This window comes from Vespa velutina, chromosome 1 (assembly GCF_912470025.1).
Source record: "Vespa velutina chromosome 1, iVesVel2.1, whole genome shotgun sequence".
NCBI classification, from domain to species: domain Eukaryota; kingdom Metazoa; phylum Arthropoda; class Insecta; order Hymenoptera; family Vespidae; genus Vespa; species Vespa velutina.
The window spans coordinates 11470339-11491673 of NC_062188.1; the positions used below are offsets into that span (position 1 = coordinate 11470339).

Below are 21335 nucleotides of genomic sequence, written 5' to 3' on the forward strand. Positions count from 1 at the left end.
TGTTATGACATTTTGTAAGAAAATACATGTGCATGATGCTGAAAAAAAAAATAAAATTGAAATCCCAGGCGATAGTGAAATATATGTATATATACTAGTTTTCAAATCAGTACTATCAGTATAGTGAATTATAATTTTAATATTATTAGAATTAATATTGTAAAGAAAATAATATGATAAATACTTTTATGAAACAATTTTTTATATGGATTTTTAACATAAAATGCTATGTTGTTAGCAAACACATATGTATGTTTATATATATATATATATATATATATATATATATATATATATATATATATGATATAATATGTATAATATTTCACACAAGTAATATGATGATGTAAATACTTTTTTATTTCTTTCTACTATTTTTTCTTCAGTTAAAATATATTTTGTTTTTCCTTTTGTAGATCATCTGGGATTTTAACTTTTAATTAAGAATTTAATTATTATAAATAATGTTTTTAAGACAATGCACTGATAATTATCAGTTTTTAAGACTCTATTAATATTCAAAGTTATATATTATTGGTAAAATTATAAATTATTACAGAGAATATAAAATGCAGAAATGGAACATATAAAAACATATAAAATCTGCCTCAGATTATCATACCAAGTATTTTAAAACTGTAAAATGCCATTTATGAGCACTAATGTTTAATATACGATTACTATCCATTAGAATATCTCCGATAAGCAATTCAGATTGATAAATCTAAAAACATAAATGCTACACATATATGAGATAGTGATATTGTATATATATATATATATATATATATATATATATATATATATATATATATATTTTATTTGGAAAGGAAATTAATGTATTACACATAAAAATTAAGTTCTATGCTTTATGTTGATTTAAATAATCTGGATATTTTTACAATTAAAATAGCCTATATTTAAATTTATAAAGCATTATATAAGTAACTATTTATTTCAATTTTCTGTTTTATAAATAATAAAAAATAATTCGTTACTTATATTCATAGCAAGTAAAATCATTGCTTCTATACATTTTATAAATTCAGATTAATATGTAATTTTGGTTTTACTAATAAAACTAAAAATTCAATACAAATTGTTTAATATATAAGAAAAGTTAATAATTAAATTTTATAAAACGATGAATTGAAATACTTGGAAATATGTAAAAAAACATTTATTTTAATTAAATTATAAGAAAAAAATTTTTTTATTGTAGCTTATATGTAGCTAATGTAAGATCAACAGCCATTTTGTAATTATGCCATCATGTGTCCTATGTTATATAGAGAAAAAGAGGAATGGAAATAAGAAAGACAAATATAAACATTAAAATAAAATACATTATGGTAATATAAAACTGTTGCATTTAATAATGCATTAAAAAAATCGTTAGTATATAGTTTTTAGAAAAAATTAAAAAATAATAAAAGTTTTGATAATATATAGTGCTCTGCTGGTCAGTAGATTGATTAATTAAATGTTTTTAAAGCAAGATTAGTACATATAGTACTTTTATATCTTGTAAATTTATCATTTTGCATTCATTTATTTTTCTGTTTATTAATATAATTGAAACAAAATGTTTATTTATGATAAAAATCAACAAATATTGTTTCGTATTTGTTTCATGTACATTGCTATATTATGATTATTATGCCTATTAAATATAGTGATTTGTCTGAAATGATAATGCATAAATGCATTAATAAGATTTTGGAAGATCTAGATAAAGCAGTATTATCTGTAATAATAATATTAATAACTTAATCATAAATACTTATAAGTACTTTTTTATCCTTTTGTATAATGCATTATATTCCATTTATAACATGTATTTTATTTATAAACTCTTGATAACAAAGAATTTTCTCTTTCTTATTTCCACTTTTCAATTAATACAATTTTTATACTTTTATAATAATATTAAAATTATTGTACTAGATTAAAAAAAGATAAATTAAAAATTATTAAGATAGAAAAAAAATTTTCAGCACTGCCAATAAACTATAGTTTTTTTTACAGTTTTATCTCAATTTTATAATTAATCAATTTAGAAAGTGATTTATCTTTTATTAAAAAATTACGCAAATTTAAAAGAATTGTTGATATAAATATTTATTCCTATTTTTATCTCTTTAATTTAAATATATAAGATATAAAAATTATATATCTATAGTAGCAGTATAATATACAACAAAGTATTAAAGAATACAAATTAAATACTAAATGTAATAGAAAAAAAACGCTTATATATTGTACAAATAATGCATTTATTTGAAAACTTTTTCACAAGTATTAATCCACTTTTTAAGATTCAATGGTATATTTTGTACAGAAATTTGTTTAATTACAGACCATACAGCAATATCAACAATATTTGGTTTATTTTTTCCAAACCATTTATTTGTTCCTAATTTTTTTGTAATAAATTGCAATATCAATTGCTGCTTTTCTGATGATTTTTCTATTTGTAGACAATAGCAATAATCAAGTACAGTATCAAATATGTTTGCTTGTGAAGGATCTAAACAATTGTCAAAATTATGTATATCCAATATCCTACTTAAATATCTTAATAAGTTAACTTCGCCAAATAAAGAATAATTATATAATCCTGTGACAAATTCAAGATCCTCAACTGTAAAATTAAAATATGATAAAAATGCATATTGATTGAATTTTTGTACAAAAATATTCATTTATTAATATTATTATTATTTAATTTACCTTCTTTCCATATGAGGAATAAATTTATTATATTCGGTTTAGGTGGATGTATATCACAGATATATATCTCAGGTACATTTCCAATAACACTTGAATGAACATATGATTCCAATTTTATACTAATATCATTCCAAACTTTTTGAAGTGCTAATATGGAGTATGGAGGCTTCTTTGGATTTACATTTATTATTAAATTAACATTGATTGATTTAGGTTCATAATATACATCAGAAAGCATATTATTTTTCTGTTGAGAATTTTATAAAATAGTAAGGGATTATTATTTAAAAGAATATATAAAATTATAAGAGTTAATAATTATTTACCTTTTTATTGTAATCTGCTGGCAACTTTACATGATTTGTATGTTTTAAAAAGTCGCAAAGAGTAGATACTTGTTTCTTAAGTTCTGCTAATTGAACTAAAATTTTTTCTTGTCTAGCTTCTAATAAAGCATATTCTGGTAAAGGATTCTGCAAATAATCATAATATTTGAAATATGTACATATTTAGTTCTATTACTTAAGTATAACTATGATGCTATAATCAACAATTTTAGTGTATACTGAATTATAAATTAATTGTACCTTATATTTTTTAAAGAATATATAATAGCAATTTAGATCTAAATAAATATACTCAGATGTTAACATACTATTATACTAATAAACTTGTCTAAAAATGATCGTTACTATAAAACATATTTTTTATTCTACTATACTGTAAAAAGATTTCAAAAACTTTGTCCTTTGTATTATAATAATTGTATCTATGCAATTATCATAATTATTTTTAATGAAAAAGTCTCTGCTTTTTAAATATATCATTTGAATGTCATTCTATATTAATATTTTTCTATGTTGATATTTATATAGTTTCATTTCTTAGTTCTTATGTATCTTTGGTTATACAACTGTACTTTTGTAGCTTTTAGTGCAGTTCTAATTTAGTAAGCTTGCCATTCTTCTGTTTCAATTGTCACTATATTGCACTGTTACCAGAAGCCGAGTTATTTTTCACAGTAGGCACTCGCATTAGATCCTGTTATACGAAAAATTGGAGGGGCAAACATCGATCAAGCTTCGAGAACCATATTCTCGGTCGATCGTGATCAGTACTCGTGGAAATTTTGGGAGGAGTCATGCACGACAGGTCGAAGAAAGAAGAAACATTGATTCGTGCCATGGCTAGTTGCCGTGCGAGTATAAGGGTAAATTCAGTTTGTTATTTAATGTCATTTTATATCGATAATGGATACTAGAAAAAGATGGAAACCTTCAAAAACTCGATAACCTGCTCTGTAACATCGGCAATGATCTTGATCCCTGTTCCCATATGGTCGCCTTTTCCACTTTCTCCGTGAATATTTTTCATCTCGTATATCCTATCCGTACAATGTGACATATCGGGCAAGGAAATGATCGGTTTCATTGTATACATCGTGGTTTCGCCGCTTCTTTCAGTCAGTCTCATATCGAATATTTAAAAATCACGTTACACGTGTTCGTCAAATCGTTCGCACTTTTGTTCTCGCTTCGTATTTTTCGAACTTGTTAGACAGCCATCTTTATTAGTTGTTTCTGTCTGCTTCTATTGCTTTTTGCCATCTTTGTCCCCCTCTTCTTTCTTTATATGTCCTTGTACCAGGCATTACTACATCCGTTATTATATTTTCAAGTATAGATGGCATTGCTGTAGTTTAATTAAAATCATTTTACCACTTTTATACTTATATCTCTAAAAAAAAGATATGAAAATTCTTAACGTGTAAATGTTCTACAATATTTTATACAAATAATTTATTGCAGAGAGTAATTTTTGAATTATAAATCCATAAAAGTTAAAGATTTTCTTTTTATATATTTATTCAAAGTTTTTTAATTAAATCGTTGATCAAACTTCAATATAAATTAATTTTCGCAAATATTATTATTTTCGCACTGAAATCGTATTTTCTTAGAATATGAATTAAAAATACATATATATTATCATTTATTTTTCACAATATCTTATTTTGTATTTTTCTTCGTACTATATTTGACTATTAGAATCAAATATTATAGTACTTATTAGTAGATATTATAATACTTCATTTTATTAGTATTGTATATAAGACAGATAATATTTGTCTAATAGTTGACTTATCTAAAAAATTAAAGGAATATTAAAATGAAACATATTTAAATTTCGTGATTCTTTGCCATTCAGTTTTGTTCTATACAGATGGCGTGGTTGTTAATACTTGTTTTAATGTATAAAAATAATGTTTGAATTGATCTATTGAACAAATGTATTGTTAAGATGTTATATACATTCAAAAAAAGAAAATTCAAATTGTTTAACTAGACATTATATTTAAATATACATTTTTTAAAGCGGTCATTGATTAGGTCAAAGTGGTGTCCTCTGTCGAAGCTTCTATTAAACTAAGGTTAGATTGGCAGATCTTTCGCTGATTACGGCTGTTTTCTCGTCTGTAAATCAGTCATTTCTTTATCAAAAGTATTAAAAGAAAATTAATTAATAGTGATTAACGTATAATTTTGACGAACGCGTAATCGCAATCTCATATTGAATAAAGGTGAGGACGACGGTTCGTCGGAAGTGCGGTTAGAATCGCATTTTTTTTTTGAACGCACATATCGCCACCTATGGTTGATTCGATAAGGTCTTCTCTAGTTACGGTGAAAAAGATTGGATCTTGCATACGTTTTGCGTGAATGCGGAAAAAGAGGAAAAGCTTATGCATAGTTTACTTTTAATTAATCGGCCTTCTTTAGAATTTTGTGTGCCATATAAAGATCTTTCGTCAAAAGGAAAACTGCGAGTTTTTGTTTAGATCTTGGCTATATTTGTAGCAGATGCGTTTCGAGGACTGACATGGCGGCGATTCGATGAACCAATTGGAGCAGCGCTCTCTTAGAGAAGGCCGTGTTGTAAATTCCCCTTATATTCCGCGTCAGCGAGCTATTCCGTACTTCGTTTTGTCGTTATTGCTGGTAAATCATTTTTATCAAGAAGAAGAAGTGATAGTTGTCGATCGGTAGTATCGAGGGGTGGCTTCAAGAGATTTCAACGGGACGTTAATAATGAGAAAATTGTGTTTGGTCACGTGACCGTAGCCGAAAAATGGCGCAAAGATCAGAGTACAAACATGGGTTCCATTTCGTTGCTGCGGTGTCATTTGTATTTGTTTACAAGCGCGCTTTTTCACAAAACACGTGTTAAGTAAGTGCCATTTTTTTGGCAGTGGGTGACAGACAATGACGGGAAGAGGTTCCAAAAGACGGGGCCGGCCACCGAAGTCGGTGGTCATGGAAAGGCCCAAAAAGTTTCAATATCACCTTATGAAGAAACCAAAATATTTGCAAAACAAGGATTCAGAGACGCCAAATTCACAACCGAGTACACCAACGGCGTCGAGACCTTCTTCACCAGTGGAAAGTGAGGAAAGTAGACGTAGTACACGAAATCGAAAATCTCGTGGGCCGAGGGATAGGCACTCGCGTAAAGGTGGTCATTCTAGTTCAGGTGCATATCAGCGCCGAGGTTACAATCCGAATGTGGATTACCATGACTCTGAATATCATTATGGATCTGATTTTGGTGATGAATCCAGTGAGAAGAGTGAAGTAGAAGAAGATCCTCTGCAAAGCGATATAGATTCTTCTGAGAGTATGGAAGAACCTGATCCATCTAGCGATAGTGATTTTTCTCTCTCTAGTTATAGTACGACTAGTGGTACACCCCGTAAAACACTTTTGAGTCAACAACGACCACCAAGTCCAGAGCCGTTGTGGCTGCAAAACAGAGAACTTCCTTCTCTTACTCCACCAAAATCTTCAGATGACTTATTGGTTCCTAAGGAACTTGTTATGCCATCACTTTCCATTTATGAGGTATTAAGACATTTTCGTACATTGGTACGTCTTTCTTCGTTTAGATTTGAAGACTTTTGTGCAGCTCTAATGTGTGAGGATCAAACTAATTTATTAGCTGAGATTCATATCATGCTAATCAAAGCACTTCTACGAGAAGAAGATTCGCAACAAACGCATTTTGGTCCATTAGATCAGAAAGATTCTGTTAATGTGAGCTTGTATTTTGTTGATTCAATGACTTGGCCAGAAGTTTTACGATCTTATGTTGAAAGTGATAAAAGCTTTGATCAAAATGTTCTACAAATTCTAACAACTTCTGAATATCCTTTTACATCTACTGAAAACAGAATCAAGGTCTTGCAATTTTTAACAGATCAATTCCTGATAACAAATCCAGTTAGAGAAGATTTATTGCACGAAGGTATGATAAGTAATATGTTAAATATTATAGTAATACTACATTTTATATTATATAATAATTGGATTTGGCAAGATACAATATCATTTATTTTGATATACAATCATATTGCTATAGTCAGCAGGATAACATTTATTATGACCATGCTGATAGTTCACTATAATTTTTAATTACTAGTTTCTATCTATTAAATTGTAATAATGGAAGTATAAATGTAAAATTATCGAATAGTTCTTAATGTTTATATATTCATTTAATGTAACAATATGTTAAAATAATTCGAATTTTGTATAAATAATTGATATCTTTATATTCTATTTATGAGATACATAATATTTTTATATAATACATGTAAAATGAAAATTTTATTTGTAATAAATAAAATAATTTTATTTTATTTATTAATAAATAAAATTATATTAATAAAATTTTTTCTAGGAAATATGCATTATGATGACCATTGTAGAGTATGTCACCGTCTTGGGGACTTATTATGCTGTGAAACTTGTCCAGCTGTTTTTCATTTAGAATGTGTTGAACCTCCATTAGTAGATGTTCCTACAGAAGATTGGCAATGCAGTACTTGTAAAGCTCACAAAGTTACAGGAGTTGCTGATTGCATTCCTGATGTTGAAAAAAATGGTTCTTTATGTAGGCAAGAACATTTAGGTTTTGATAGACACGGTAGAAAATATTGGTTTCTTGCAAGAAGAGTTTTTGTGTAAGATTTCTATTTTACAAATGATAGCAAAATTGTTATTTTATATTGTTATCTACATTATAACTATATTACAATTTTATAGAGAAAGTGAAAATGGAGAAGTTTGGTATTATAGCACACCATTACAGTTAGAAGAATTAATGCATTGTTTAGATCGTAATGAAATGGAAGTTGCACTTTATCGTGAATTATCAGATTATAAAGATGAAATTGTACGTCAAATGGAACTTACAGAATCAATTACTAATCAATTCAAGGGTAACAAGAAATCGTACTTAGAAATAGAGAATAGTGAGTATTGCATATTAAGCTCTCTATGGTTACTTACATTATCATTTGTATAATATTAATAGTAATAGACATTTATAACATAATGAACTATATAAAAATAACATAAACATTTTAATGATAATATAGGCCTCATACAAAAAATTCAAAAAGAACGTCAAGAAAAGCAGGAAAAAGAAGAAGAGGAAAAGAAAGAAAAACAAAGGCAAGAAGCTGAAGAAATGGTACGCAGGATACACGAAGGTTCTGATTCTTTAGAAGAACGCCTAACAGCAACAACAGAACAAGATAATAAGGGGGTAGTAGAAGAGCAAATGACAACACAAGTACCAGAGATGATAGCTGAAAACATTGAAGTGGATGGGGCTACTAATGTATCTACAACTTTAAATACTGATGTGGCAAACAATACTGTTAAACCTAACACTACATCATCATCTGAGGAGATGGAAGAAGAAACAGCGGAAGGAGAAGAAAATGTTTCAAAAATAGGCAAAGATGGTATGTCATATAACACATTAATCTTTTTTTTTATAAAAAACAATTATATAGAAATATAAGATGGAATTTATTTTCTGTAGGTAAGAAACATACTATAGTAACAAGATCAAAAACAGGTTCTTTGCAACCTCGCACTTTTAATATGGATGATTTAAAACGACGAAGTACCGCTTCGATGTCAAGAGAAGAACTTGAAAAATTAGATAAGAGTTTGAAAGAAGAAGGAGAAAGTACTAGATTGACAAGACAAAAAGCACATCAGATTGCTTCTGGCACACATCTCTTTAAATTGGGAATGGACAACAATTTTAAATCATATGTTAATCAGTATAGCACTAATCCTATTGCTTTGAATAAAATTCAACGAAATGAAGAACGTGATAAGAAGCGCCACTTATCACATAAATTTTCGCTTACACAAGCATCAGAGTTCAAATGGGTTGGAAGTTTAACAGGAACTCGTGCTCTTTTAGTTAGTACTCTTCGTCAAACTATTCTTCAACTTGAAAGCAGTATACAAGCTCCATTTATGCATACAAATTGGCCACTTTTACGCAAACCATGGACTACTGCAGTAGGTGCATGTATAAATCCAAGAGATTTTGCACGAGCACTCATCGTATTACAAGCATGTATAAAAGCAGTTGTATTTGCTAGTGTTTGGCATGACCAACTTGGACATGTAAAATTACAAAGAGTGACTGCACTTGAGCGAGAAGAGAAAAAACGTCAAGATAAAAAAGAAAAGAAAGAAAAAGAGGATGAAGAAGAGCGTAATAGATTATTTAATTTTGTTAAATATACGTTAGGTTTAAAACATCAAGTATGGAAACAAAAAGGTGAGGAATATAGAGTTCATGGACAAGGAGGTTGGTTGTGGGTGTCAGCAAGTCGACGATATAGATTTAGTAATATGAGAAAATTAGGTCTAAGAACTGGGCCACAAAAAATTATGGTGCAAATTAGAGATCAAGGTGGAATAAAAATATTAGCTTTGGATCCTCCTACTTATGAGTTTTTAATTAAAGAATATTGTTCAAGTCCGGATGGAAAAAATGATATAGATAAAACAACTGTAAAAAAAGAAATTGATGATTTATCAATGGAGGAATTGTCTATTGATAATAGTACAAAAAAAATTAAACAAGAATGTAAAATGGAAAATGTTAAATCTGAAGAAAATGCAGAAATTAAACAAGAAGTGGATAAAAATGGGCCAGTAGCAGTTCCTAAAACAGAACAAACAGCAATCAAACAAGAAATTAAAATGAATCTATCCTGTAAGTGTATTATATATAATAAGTATCAAATGATGTGTTATTTTATATATTATATAGTAATTTATAAATTTATTAAATCTTATGTTTTTTCAAGTTTTAGCTGGCATGAAAATTGAGAAAGTTTTTACACCAATTAAAGAATTTGAAGAAATTGACATAACAAAAGCATTAACTACACCTGGGAGACTTCATTACCCAAAAATTGGGAAGAAAACTAGAATTGATGATTTTCTTGCACGTCGAACACATTTAAAATTATTAGAAGAGAGAAGATTGTTGCAATCTGTTAGTATTTTTTTAATGATATTTATTTTTTCTCTTTTTTTTCTATATTTTGTTTGTTTTTTTTAATTTATCATTTCTTAATATAGGTATTCTTATAATTTCTCATGTTTAGATAAATAAATATATTTATTTTGTACAGGAGAAAACAAAGGAACTTACAGGGCAAACAGGCGGTCATAAAATAGTAGATGGTGACACTGATATTGATATAGAAAACAATGATGAAAGTGATACTGATGGTGGGGATGGTTCTTTACAATCCATACTATCCGGTAAACAACAACCTAATAAAGCAATGTCATCAGCAGCAAAAGAAATGTTAAATGCAATAGGAAAACGCATTCAACAAGTTAGAGGACAATATGCAAACATTATGAAACTTGGGAAGAATGGAAGTTGCTATTCACAATATTGCAATATGACAACTATGCCAGGAAAAATTGCAATTACAGCACAAAGTTTAACATCTACATGTTATTCTCCAATATGTCTTCAGAAAGCAAGATTAAAACGTGACCTTATAGCATTACTACGAAAGGCAAATGCCTTGAACAATAATCAAGTACCATCTCACTCGTCACAAAACAAGACTGATGGAAATGATGAGGCTAAAGATGCAATTAGAAGAGATTTAGAATCTGCTGTTGCTTCAGCAACTCACTGTACCGAAGAATTTCAAACAATAAATGTAACTATAAATAAATCATCAAACTTCAAAGATGGATCAGCACACAGTGCTAAAAAAACAAAATTGGAACATAAAGTATGTATTATTATTTGATTTTTCACATATTTTAGTAATTAATTTATTTATTTTAAAGATTGATTATGAAATAATTTGTATTAATTAGCAAAATAAAAATCATTGTAATAACACAAAATATAACAAGAATAATTTTTTACAGGGATCAGAAAATGATTCTAATTTGAATAAAAGTGAAACTATAGTTACAACAAAAAGTAATATTGTAACAACAGCTACAGTAACTACTACTCAACAAACCATTAAAACAGTTGATGGTATTGTACAAAGTATGCACGAAAGCATTACTTCTCATAATTCAACTACATTTTTATCAGAAACTAAAACTAGGTATTATAAAAGATCTTTTTAACATATCTCATATGTATTTAAAAGGTATAAACCTTAAATAATAAACATATGACTTTCAGTAATATAAATAATGTAGGATCAAAAACAACGATTATTAACAAGAGAGGAAGAACAGTACAACGAAGTACAGTAGCTAAGGAATTAAATGCTGATGGAACTGAAAGAATATATACTGCCAGCTCAACGGAAGGAAAAGTTTATTTAAAAAAAGTTGCAATTTCTTTAGCTGATAGAAGGAAAAAACGAACACCAGTAAAATATCCTTTATGTTCGACATTTTGTACTAAAAATAAACGTCGTAGTATTTTACTTCTTCCACAACATGAATTACGAAAATTAGCCAGAGTTGGTGGACGAATACCAGTTCAAGGTTTTCATCACATGGCTAAGGTGTGTGTGTGTGTGTGTATGGTGATTTTTATATATTATGTATAGTACTAAATAACATTACTTTTTTCATATCAGTATTTGTAATACATTATCTTATTTTTTCTAAATTTTAGGCAAACCTATCAGTTTGGCCATATCCTTGTCCTAGACCATTATTTAAGACATGTTGGTTATATCGAACAGTTGGCTTAAAATCTTTAGCTGCAGCAGCTCTTCAATTAAGAATATTATGGGCATGTTTGCGTTGGGATGATATGGCAGCAAAACCATTATCTACAGATGGAAAACATCAAATTACAACAGATACAGAGATTATGTCATTAGAAATCTTAAAACATCGCCATGTTGGCCAATTTTTAGATAGAACACAATACTTGCGTCGAAAAGTTGTTATACCCTTAGAACTCCCAAAACAAATCAGAGGTACTTATAAATAAGTTTATATTGTTCTATTGTTCTATTTTCTTTTATTCTATCTTATTTCTCATTCAAAAGAAGTAACATCTATAAGAAGTGGATTAAGGAAGAGGAAACGACCAGAATCACCACAAAGCACTGAGCCACAAGTTACAGAAGAATGGGTTGATGAAGATAAATTGGAACTATGGGAAATCAAGCAATATGGTGATAGGTTAGCAATATATTTTATGATTATTCATATATTATAATGAAAATTAAAATACAAGACTGCTTTTGTGACGTAGAACAATTGCTTCTTTTTTAAATTACTAACTTTTATATGATTAAGGCATTTATTATAATAAATTACAATTTTTATGTTTTAGCTTGCTTATCATAAAACTGCTTTTTGTATAGTTAGGTGGAAAGCATGCAATATTGCCGAAATAGAACGAATCGAATATTATATCAGTCGAAAATACCTTTCCTTACCTAACACCATCTTATACTAACACTTCGCTTGGTGTGTGTCTCTTCAGGTTAGAGAAGGCTAATGCCCAGATTATTACTAGGAGTCGTTCGGGTGTACCACAATCTGTTGTTGTTGGTCCAAACAGAAATGCTGGATCAAATTCTGGTATTGATCAACTTGTTAGTGGTAAAGCAACTCCTGAAGAAATTAAAGAAAAAATGGAACAACAATTACGTATGCAAAGGGCTGCACATCAACAGAAAAGAGCTTTGGAAACTCTTAAAAGTCCAGCTAATTCCTCTTCTTCAAACACACAACTTGTTAAAGTTACAGCAAATTCTGCCCATGGTACCGTTATAGTATTATTTGATAGTTACAATTGACTAATAGTGTTTAAAATAATTATTTGGTTTATTTTTATAGATGGTTCAGTTAAATTAGTTTCCAAAGTGGCAATACCAGCTAGTCCGAATAGTGGAAGTAAATCACAATTAACTTCACTTCTAACAACACCTACACAAAATAAAACATTTATTGGAACAAGACGTATTTATATGGCAAAATGTAAGTTATTTATAAAATTGTTTTTCTTCTTTTTGGTGTATCGCAATCATTTTATTACAATAATCATCATTATATTTTCAATAAATATATAGCAGCCGATGGAACAACAAAAGTCGTTTCCGGGCCTACAAGTATTTTACCAAAGACGTCTCAAACCCAATCAGGAAATCAACAGCAATCTTTAATTAAAGTTTCAGGTCAAACTGGTAAAAAATAGTTTTTAAATACGTTTAATTTTATAAACATGCTACTTTTATAATTTATGAATATTGTCATCTATATCATTTTAGGAACACCTACAGGCACCGTACAGCACATACAACAAAGGGTACAAATTTTAAGAGGACCTGATGGTAAATTACAAGTTCGTGGATTAATGCCTGGTCAACAATTAGTACAGATGCCAGATGGAAAATTGCATGTATTGAATACAGCACAAGCTATTACTACCACTATTACACCTACTACTGGTACTACTTCAAATGCACCAACTACACAGGTATTTGTTTTGTATTCTCATATTATAATTTAACAGATCAACAAATTAACAGTTAACAGTTTAACAGATCAAAGAATTTAAAATTATTAATTATTCGTAAAAATTTATGATTTTAGACTAAAACGATAATAGCTAGCACAGCTAAAGTCTCCACATCAAATAGTGGTACATCTAATAAAAATAGTCCAGCTAAAATTGTAACTACCTTGTCACAAGTATCAACGCCACAACAATCACAAACACAATCGCAACAAGTACAAAAAATTGGAAAATCTTCCACTGTAACAATAGCAAATGTTACTTCTACACAACCTGCAAAAAGTGCAATAGTTGTTGCTAATACTGGTCAAATTGTACAGGGAGCGCAGGTATTTGTCTATATGTATTTTAATTTATTTTAAATTCACATGAAATCGTTAAAATATCAAATAATATTGTTAAATTCATTTATGATATAAAAGAGTTTATAAGCTTTACTATGTCTAGTAATGTTTGAATTAATATATAGGTAATATCTTCGGGTAGTCAAGTTTTAAGTGGAAATCAGATAGTCGTTACTAATGCTAATTTGGCTCAACAACTTGCATCCGGAAAAGCACAATTAACAACAATAGGTGGGCATCAAGTTGTAATTCGTAGTACGCCAACAGGAAATCAAATTGTGCATTTAAATTCATCGAATAGTAGCATTATAGTAAAAAATGCTGTTTCATCTAATAAACAAGGTAATTTCCTTCTTATCTATATTACTTTTTTTTATAAAACAGGTTCATAAAACTACGTTATATACTATATATTTTTATAGTTCCAGTATTGCAAACCACTCAAGTAATAACATCAACAATAGCGCAAACACCTGAAACAACAAGTGTAAATATTACTTCTAATTCATTAAGTAGTACTTCATGTACTACGTCTACTACAAATCAAACTACTACCGTTCCACCACCTGGAAGCATAGAAGCTTCTTTGTTAGCGGGTCAACCACCAGGTACAGTCATAAAATGTGTCACAGCTCAAGTAATACAAACAACACAAGGACCGCGAATAGTTTTACAAGGATTGCAAGGAGCAGATTTTACGCCGCAACAACTTGCAATGGTGCAACAGCAAGTAAAACAACAATTACTAAAAGGTATTGTTAATATATAATTTTGTAAAAATAAAAGCAGAAACAAAAAAAAATATAAAAAAATAAATCTTAATACTCTTTTGTAATATATAGCTCAAGCAACTACAGGAAAGCAAGGAGTCTTGGGTCCTACAAAAATTTATTTAGCTGTTCAACCTGCACCAGGAAGTAATCAACAAGCACAGACATCTCAAACTTCTACAACAGCAAGTACCCCTACTGTTCCTACATCAAAACAACAAGTACAACATCCAACTGATTCTCCACCACCAGCAACAGGTATAACATTTTTTCTTTGTACACATATCATAAAAAAAGGTTACAATAGTTACAGTACTTACATTTGTATTTTAGAACCTCAAACTGGTATAGAATCTATACCAGAACTTCCACAAGCATCAGTACCAAATTCTCCTGAAAAGCCAAAAGTGGTTGTACAACAAGTAGGTCGTGCGAATAATATTGTAACAGAAGAATCTCAAAAAATAAACGTGGTTAATGGTCAGCAATCATCACAATCTGTGAAAGATGACTCTTCAACTAATAAATTTATTCTTACACCAGATTATATACAACAAAGTATGCATTGTATATTTGAAGTTATCAAAAAGAACTTTAGTATCTGAAATTTATGTAATAATATTGATATAATTTAATTTCATTTTGTTATTTTTTTAGCAATAAAAAATGCATTGAAACAAGAAAATCTTAATCCAGAAATAGAAGAAAAGCTATTACAACTACAACGATACCAAGAAAAACAAATGAAGGGAGGAATAGAGAGTTCGGTAACTAGCAATCAAATTCACAGTACACCTATTATAACAACTCCGCGTGCCCCATCTCGCAAGAGACCTGCGCCCTCCAACATTCCACCAGTAACTACAACTTCAAATATACAGTTAACAACAAATGAAAAAGATATTGATTGGGCAGAAATTCCCAAAAAGAAATCAGCACCAAAACAAGAAAATCGTGAAATTCCAAAGTAAGCGGGATAGTTAATATGATTATTATAATATTTTTATATGGTATCTTAAAATTGTACAATATTAGAAACAATCATAATAATATTCGTTATTTTTACCTAATTATCATCTATTCATTTTGTGTGCAATGGTAGAATACAGAAATTAAATGAACAATCAGAAAATGAATCTATATCTAAAAATCGAATTGTAAAATTAAAAGACAACCAAGAACAAAGAAGGAAACAACAGGTTCATTCAAGAATGCAAGTTTTATTGTTTCGACATAAAGAACTTCTGAAAAAAGATATACTTAAAAAAAGAGCTTTACTTGAAAAAGAATTACAAATAGATATTCAGGTATGTCCTGATCTTATTAATTAATATCAGAAAGTACATGTATATGATATTTTTAATATTATTATATAAACTACAATTGTAGAAGGATCTATCAATAGAATTAGCAACAAGAACAAAGGCAGAAAGGCATAAACAGGATGAAGTTAAAGTAGGAAGTGCAAAACGTAAAGCAAATGCTCAAATAGCACAAGTAAGTCCACCTAATCGAGGTGGAAGACCAAAAAAACATAAGGCACAAGCAAATAGCAACACATCACCTAGTGCGTCATCTACTGCAACTCCAAGTCGAATTAAAAAAGAGAAGTTATATTGTCTATGTAGGACACCTTATGATGAAACAAAGTAAGCATTCTCTCTCCCTCTCATCTCCCCCCCCCTCTCTCTCTCTGTGCGTGTCTGTCTGTCTCTCTCTCTCTCTCTCTCTCTCTCTCTCTCTCTCTCTCTCTCTCTCTCTCTTCTCTCTCTCTCTTTCTCTCTCTCTCTCTCTCTCTCTCTCTCTCTCTCTCTCTCTCTCTCTCTCTCTCTCTCTCTCTCTCTCTCTCTCTCTCTGTGTGTGTGTGTGTGTGTGTGAAGGGTGCATAGTGCGTGCGCTTATCACTCGTTATGTATGTATATAATTGTACAAAATTTAATTCATTTATTCATTGTAAAGGTTCTATGTGGGATGTGACTTGTGTAATAATTGGTTCCATGGAGACTGTGTAGGTATTACTGAAGAAATGAGCAAGTCTCTTTCAGAGTTTGTTTGTACAGAATGTAGACATGCACGAGATACACAGGAACTATACTGCTTATGTAAGCAACCTTATGATGAATCTCAGTAAGTAATAACCTTTTTAAAATTATTAAAAATTAAAAGAAATAAAAGAAGATTAAAGAATATTAAATTACTATTGTACATCCTTATTAATTCCTTTTGGACTAATCATATATAAAATTAATTTTTATTTTTAATAGGTTTTACATTTGCTGCGATAAATGTCAAGACTGGTTCCATGGAAGATGCGTTGGTATTCTTCAATCAGAAGCAGATAATATTGATGAATATGTATGTCCAAATTGTCAACGTAATTCATCTGTTAATTTTGCAAACATGAAAAATCTCAATGCCAAGGATTTGGATTTACTGAAAAAACTAATTAAACAAATACAGGTATTTATATTTCTATTTTGAAATGTGTGCTCCATTTTAACAAAAAACTTATTTTTAAACTTAAAATTAGGCACATAAAAGCGCATGGCCTTTTATGGAACCAGTAGATCCAAATGAAGCTCCAGATTATTATAAAGTTATAAAGGAACCCATGGGTATGCATTTGTACTTTTTGAAATTAAGTACTAATAAAGTTTAATCTATATACATATATATAATATTAAAATATTAATATATATATATATATTATTTTATAAATTAATATATATATATATTATTTTTATTATTTTTATTTGTCTATATTACTCTATTTTCAGATCTACAAACAATAGAATTAAGAATAAATGATAGATCCTACAAGAAGTTAAGTGAATTTATTGGAGATATGACCAAAATATTTGACAATTGTCGATACTACAATCCAAAAGAGTCACCATTTTTCAAGTGTGCGGAGTCATTAGAAACATATTTTGTTCATAAAATTAAAAGCTTGAGGGAAAAGTTTTCAGAGGGAAAATAAGCAATCAAAACTGTAACTATAAACGAGTGGAAGTGCAAAATTGGCAGTTAAATAGTGCAGTGTAACAAAAATGATCTGTGCCAGTACATGTAGAGATTGAAACTCAAAGTAGAGATAAGTATATAAAAGTAGGACATATTTATTAGACCTGTGTGAATTTTTATTTCCTTTAACAAATGAACTTCTGTCAAACTTATTCTGTGCAATGGATTTTGGACTAGAATTTATAATTTCCTATTTCTTGTAACTATTCCAGACTGGTGATAAATTACCAGTGGTATATATATATATATATATATATATATATATATATATATATATATATATACATATATATAATGAACTGCCTTGTTCACAAAAAAATATAAAGTAACTATAATTATGATGTAACATAGCTACTGTTGAAATGGTCTAAATAATATATATGGAATGAATCTATTTGATTGACATTGATCAATTGGATCATTACTAAATATTTATAGTATCTAAAATATGACAAAACTATTTCATTCAATAATTATACATAAAAATATCTTATTCTTCATCTATCTGTTTTGCAAGATTTTATATAATAAAATTAGGCATATAAAAGTTTATTAGAGAATAATAAAGTGGAAATAAATTGATTTATAAAAATGAATTTGAAATGTAGAACATACATGTTAGGTAAATGTTTACTGACATATTTGATGGTTTACAATATTTTAATGCTTATATTTTCTTCTATAATTATAAGTTGTGGTTCAAAATTCATATAGTACAGGTGATATCATTATCTATAAACATATACATGTACTAAATGCATGTATAAATAACTATGCATGCTACAATTGCAGATATATAAAGTCGGTGCCACTTCATATTTAAGATTATGATCAACAACTTTATAGTAAACTAATACATGTTTTTTCAAACGAAGAGAATTTAGTGATGAAAGACCATTTGACAGTTTTTATTAACATGATAATGATCTGATTACTACTTCGTCATATAGCTCACTCATAAAAGCGTTCTGTGTCGTATAGCTGTAAAATCCTTTAGAACGCGCATAATAAATTGTACAAATTTGTTTATTGTGCTCACAAGTAATTATTATTATATTGTTTTAATCACTTAAATTTTCTATGAAATTGTTTATAAGCTAAACATATGATGTTAAGTTATAAGGAGTAAGCAGATATCTGCTTTGTACATACGTGAGTAGAAATGTTTATGAAAAACAAATGAGCTTTGGTTTGGTATAATACAATACCGAAATCAGTCTAAACACAAAAAGCTGTTTTCAATACAAATATTGTTTATATTATAACTATTAAAATATCATTGAAAGATTGCTAATTATCTGCAAATGAATCATATTTGGTTTCATATTTCGAAAGAAGGGATTTGTCAAAGAGTAGTATTTGGCAATAAGAATGTTTCATGGGCGTGGTATGAATAAAAAATATAAATATATACATAAACATACAAATATATTAAATAAATTAAGGAAGTTATAAAACTTTTGAAGTATGACTGTAAACAACAAGAATGAAAGTAAATATTGAATGTTCAACTGGAATCTGTGAAGAAAAGAATTTCTGTAAGTTTATAGTTTTAAAATATTCTTTGGTTAAAAAATGTCTCAACATACTTTTAATTCTGAGAGTAAAATTTAAAAATATATTCATACATGTACCTTTATAATATTTCCTAAAATCAATGAGATTACAAATCTCTGGCATGCCTTGTCGATTCTTGGTTGTTTATTTAACATGAAAACAGATTACTCAAAACAGGTTGTACATTTTTGCCAGGATAAAGCTTGTACAGTATTTTTAATTCAAAATCACAAGACCTGGCACTGATCTGTTTTTTACCTTCGACTTTCGATTATAGTTACAGAATGTATAGATTAGGTTTCAGTCTCCAGGTTTATACACTACAGTAGCTGTACTGGTTCATCTTAATCAATAAACAATATGCATTTCATTAATCAGGAATATGTATTTTGTATTCTAATATTAATTATAAGTATCCCCCACGTGTACAGTTTTAAAACCTTACATCATTATATATAAGTACATGAAGATTGTTTACATATATCCAGTTTTTTTAACAGGTACGTTGTAATATGAGACACTAAAGCTTTGTAAATTATGTACATGTCTCATTGAAGCGGTGATACCATTGATGCACGTGCTACTGAACTAGTGTACAAACCAGGTGAAAACTGAGCAGCTAGTTCATATTGTATGCTGCATTATTTCACTTTCTGCTTATATATCGTGTAACAAGATGTTTATTTCCATTAAAGAAAAAACAACAAAGTGTGACTAGATAACTACATTCTTCTAAACTTAATATTACATAGTTTATAATACAAACATTTGTACTAATTTTAATTATAAACTTTGTTGTTTTTATTACACTAAGATATAAATTAGGATAGTCTCATATATTAGCTTATCTTTTTTAATTTGTAATTGTTTCAAAATAATAAACTGCTGGATGACAGTGACTTGATGAAGTATAGTAAATATGTTATTACTATTTTATTATATTGCTACAAAATTCTCAGGTGCTTTGAATAATTTTAAATAGTTTAAAGGCACACTTAAAATAAATGAGACATTGGTACTAATAAATTAATAGAATAAAATAATAGCATGTAATAGTATACATGTTTTAAAATACATTTTGTAAATAGTATACTTAAGTACTATATATGTATTATAATAGCGGTATAATATGATGATGAATAGACCACAAAATTTATTTTTCTTATAACTGCAGTATGTATTAATGCACAAAGACTTATTATACTAAATTAATCGCGAATGTCAAAAATATTTGATCTTCTCTTTTTGGTTCATTAGTACTATCTTATGCTTGTATAATTATTAACAAAATAATAACGATATAATATTTTATTGAAATCTTAATACATTTATCAAAAATTAAGAATATTTTATAGCTTTACAAGATTATTATACATTTTTTTGTCATTAATTAAAGACAAAAGAACATAAAATATGTCATAAAGTGTTGATACATAAACGACATTAAAAGATTTCTGTATTTGTGTGATCTATATAATATAGTTCTTGTAGTGTTTTTATATAATGTATCAAACATATCATATTTCTAGTAGTATATGCATTTGAATTTTTGCAATAAAATTATTATCAGAAAGTTGTGCAAAGATGGAAGATATACAACAAAGCACTTTAAGAAATATTGTAGTAAGTATTATATACTGTGTTTTTCATCCGCCTTTTAATCCATCTTTATAATTAATAATTTTCAGGTTTGCATCATGTACTTCTTCCTGAAGAAGCTTCTAAATCTTGTGCATTTTCAGAAGAAATTCCTATAACTCGATCTCAAGCTCTTAAGAATGAATTTTCTAAAATACAAGTTTATAATTCTTGTTTACTTCAAAATTATAAAATCGAATGTATATTTTTAAAATAATCACTATTTTGGTGATTACCAAAAACCAATTGAAAATTATTTAGTTGATTTGATGGAAATGTACTTTTGAATTTTTGTATGCAATTATTTACTTTACTTCTTAGTTATAGCGAGAATATATAATAGTTACCTTATCATGCACAGGCGATCGTGTAAGTATGATCTACAAGTAATTATTAAAAATTAGAATTATTTCATTAT

General features: G+C 28.4%; 2 protein-coding genes across 8 annotated transcripts; one reads left to right on the forward strand and one right to left on the reverse strand.

Moving 5' to 3' along the window:
- Positions 1-2257: 2257 nt before the first annotated feature.
- Positions 2258-4375, reverse strand: LOC124950091 (probable aminoacyl tRNA synthase complex-interacting multifunctional protein 2). 4 transcript variants are annotated; one of them, XM_047496321.1, is made up of 5 exons: positions 4009-4151; positions 3321-3920; positions 3060-3206; positions 2734-2980; positions 2258-2644 (listed from the first exon to the last, which is right to left on the reverse strand). In XM_047496321.1, the coding sequence occupies exons 2-5, from the start codon at positions 3384-3386 to the stop codon at positions 2277-2279; spliced, it is 828 nt and encodes a 275-aa protein (XP_047352277.1). In that variant the 5' UTR covers positions 3387-3920; positions 4009-4151; the 3' UTR covers positions 2258-2276. The 4 variants fall into 4 exon arrangements, with proteins under 4 accessions (XP_047352277.1, XP_047352258.1, XP_047352249.1 ...); XM_047496302.1 differs by lacking the exon at positions 3321-3920 and having other exon boundaries at positions 4027-4375; XM_047496293.1 differs by lacking the exon at positions 3321-3920 and having other exon boundaries at positions 4009-4375.
- A 970-nt stretch (positions 4376-5345) lies between these two features.
- Positions 5346-20192, forward strand: LOC124947897 (nucleosome-remodeling factor subunit NURF301). 4 transcript variants are annotated; one of them, XM_047490675.1, is made up of 27 exons: positions 5346-7035; positions 7471-7753; positions 7836-8044; positions 8171-8542; positions 8623-9822; positions 9917-10107; positions 10247-10870; positions 11013-11200; positions 11281-11611; positions 11725-12034; positions 12107-12242; positions 12550-12830; positions 12906-13046; positions 13142-13252; positions 13337-13545; positions 13662-13913; positions 14054-14270; positions 14351-14680; positions 14771-14956; positions 15032-15256; positions 15356-15665; positions 15801-16005; positions 16088-16347; positions 16658-16825; positions 16963-17158; positions 17229-17313; positions 17476-20192. In XM_047490675.1, exons 1-27 carry the CDS (start codon positions 5997-5999, stop codon positions 17676-17678), a joined length of 8262 nt encoding a protein of 2753 aa, XP_047346631.1. In that variant the 5' UTR covers positions 5346-5996; the 3' UTR covers positions 17679-20192. The 4 variants fall into 4 exon arrangements, with proteins under 4 accessions (XP_047346631.1, XP_047346650.1, XP_047346642.1 ...); XM_047490694.1 differs by having other exon boundaries at positions 12583-12830; positions 13139-13252; XM_047490686.1 differs by having other exon boundaries at positions 9923-10107; positions 13139-13252.
- The last annotated feature ends 1143 nt before the right edge of the window (positions 20193-21335 follow it).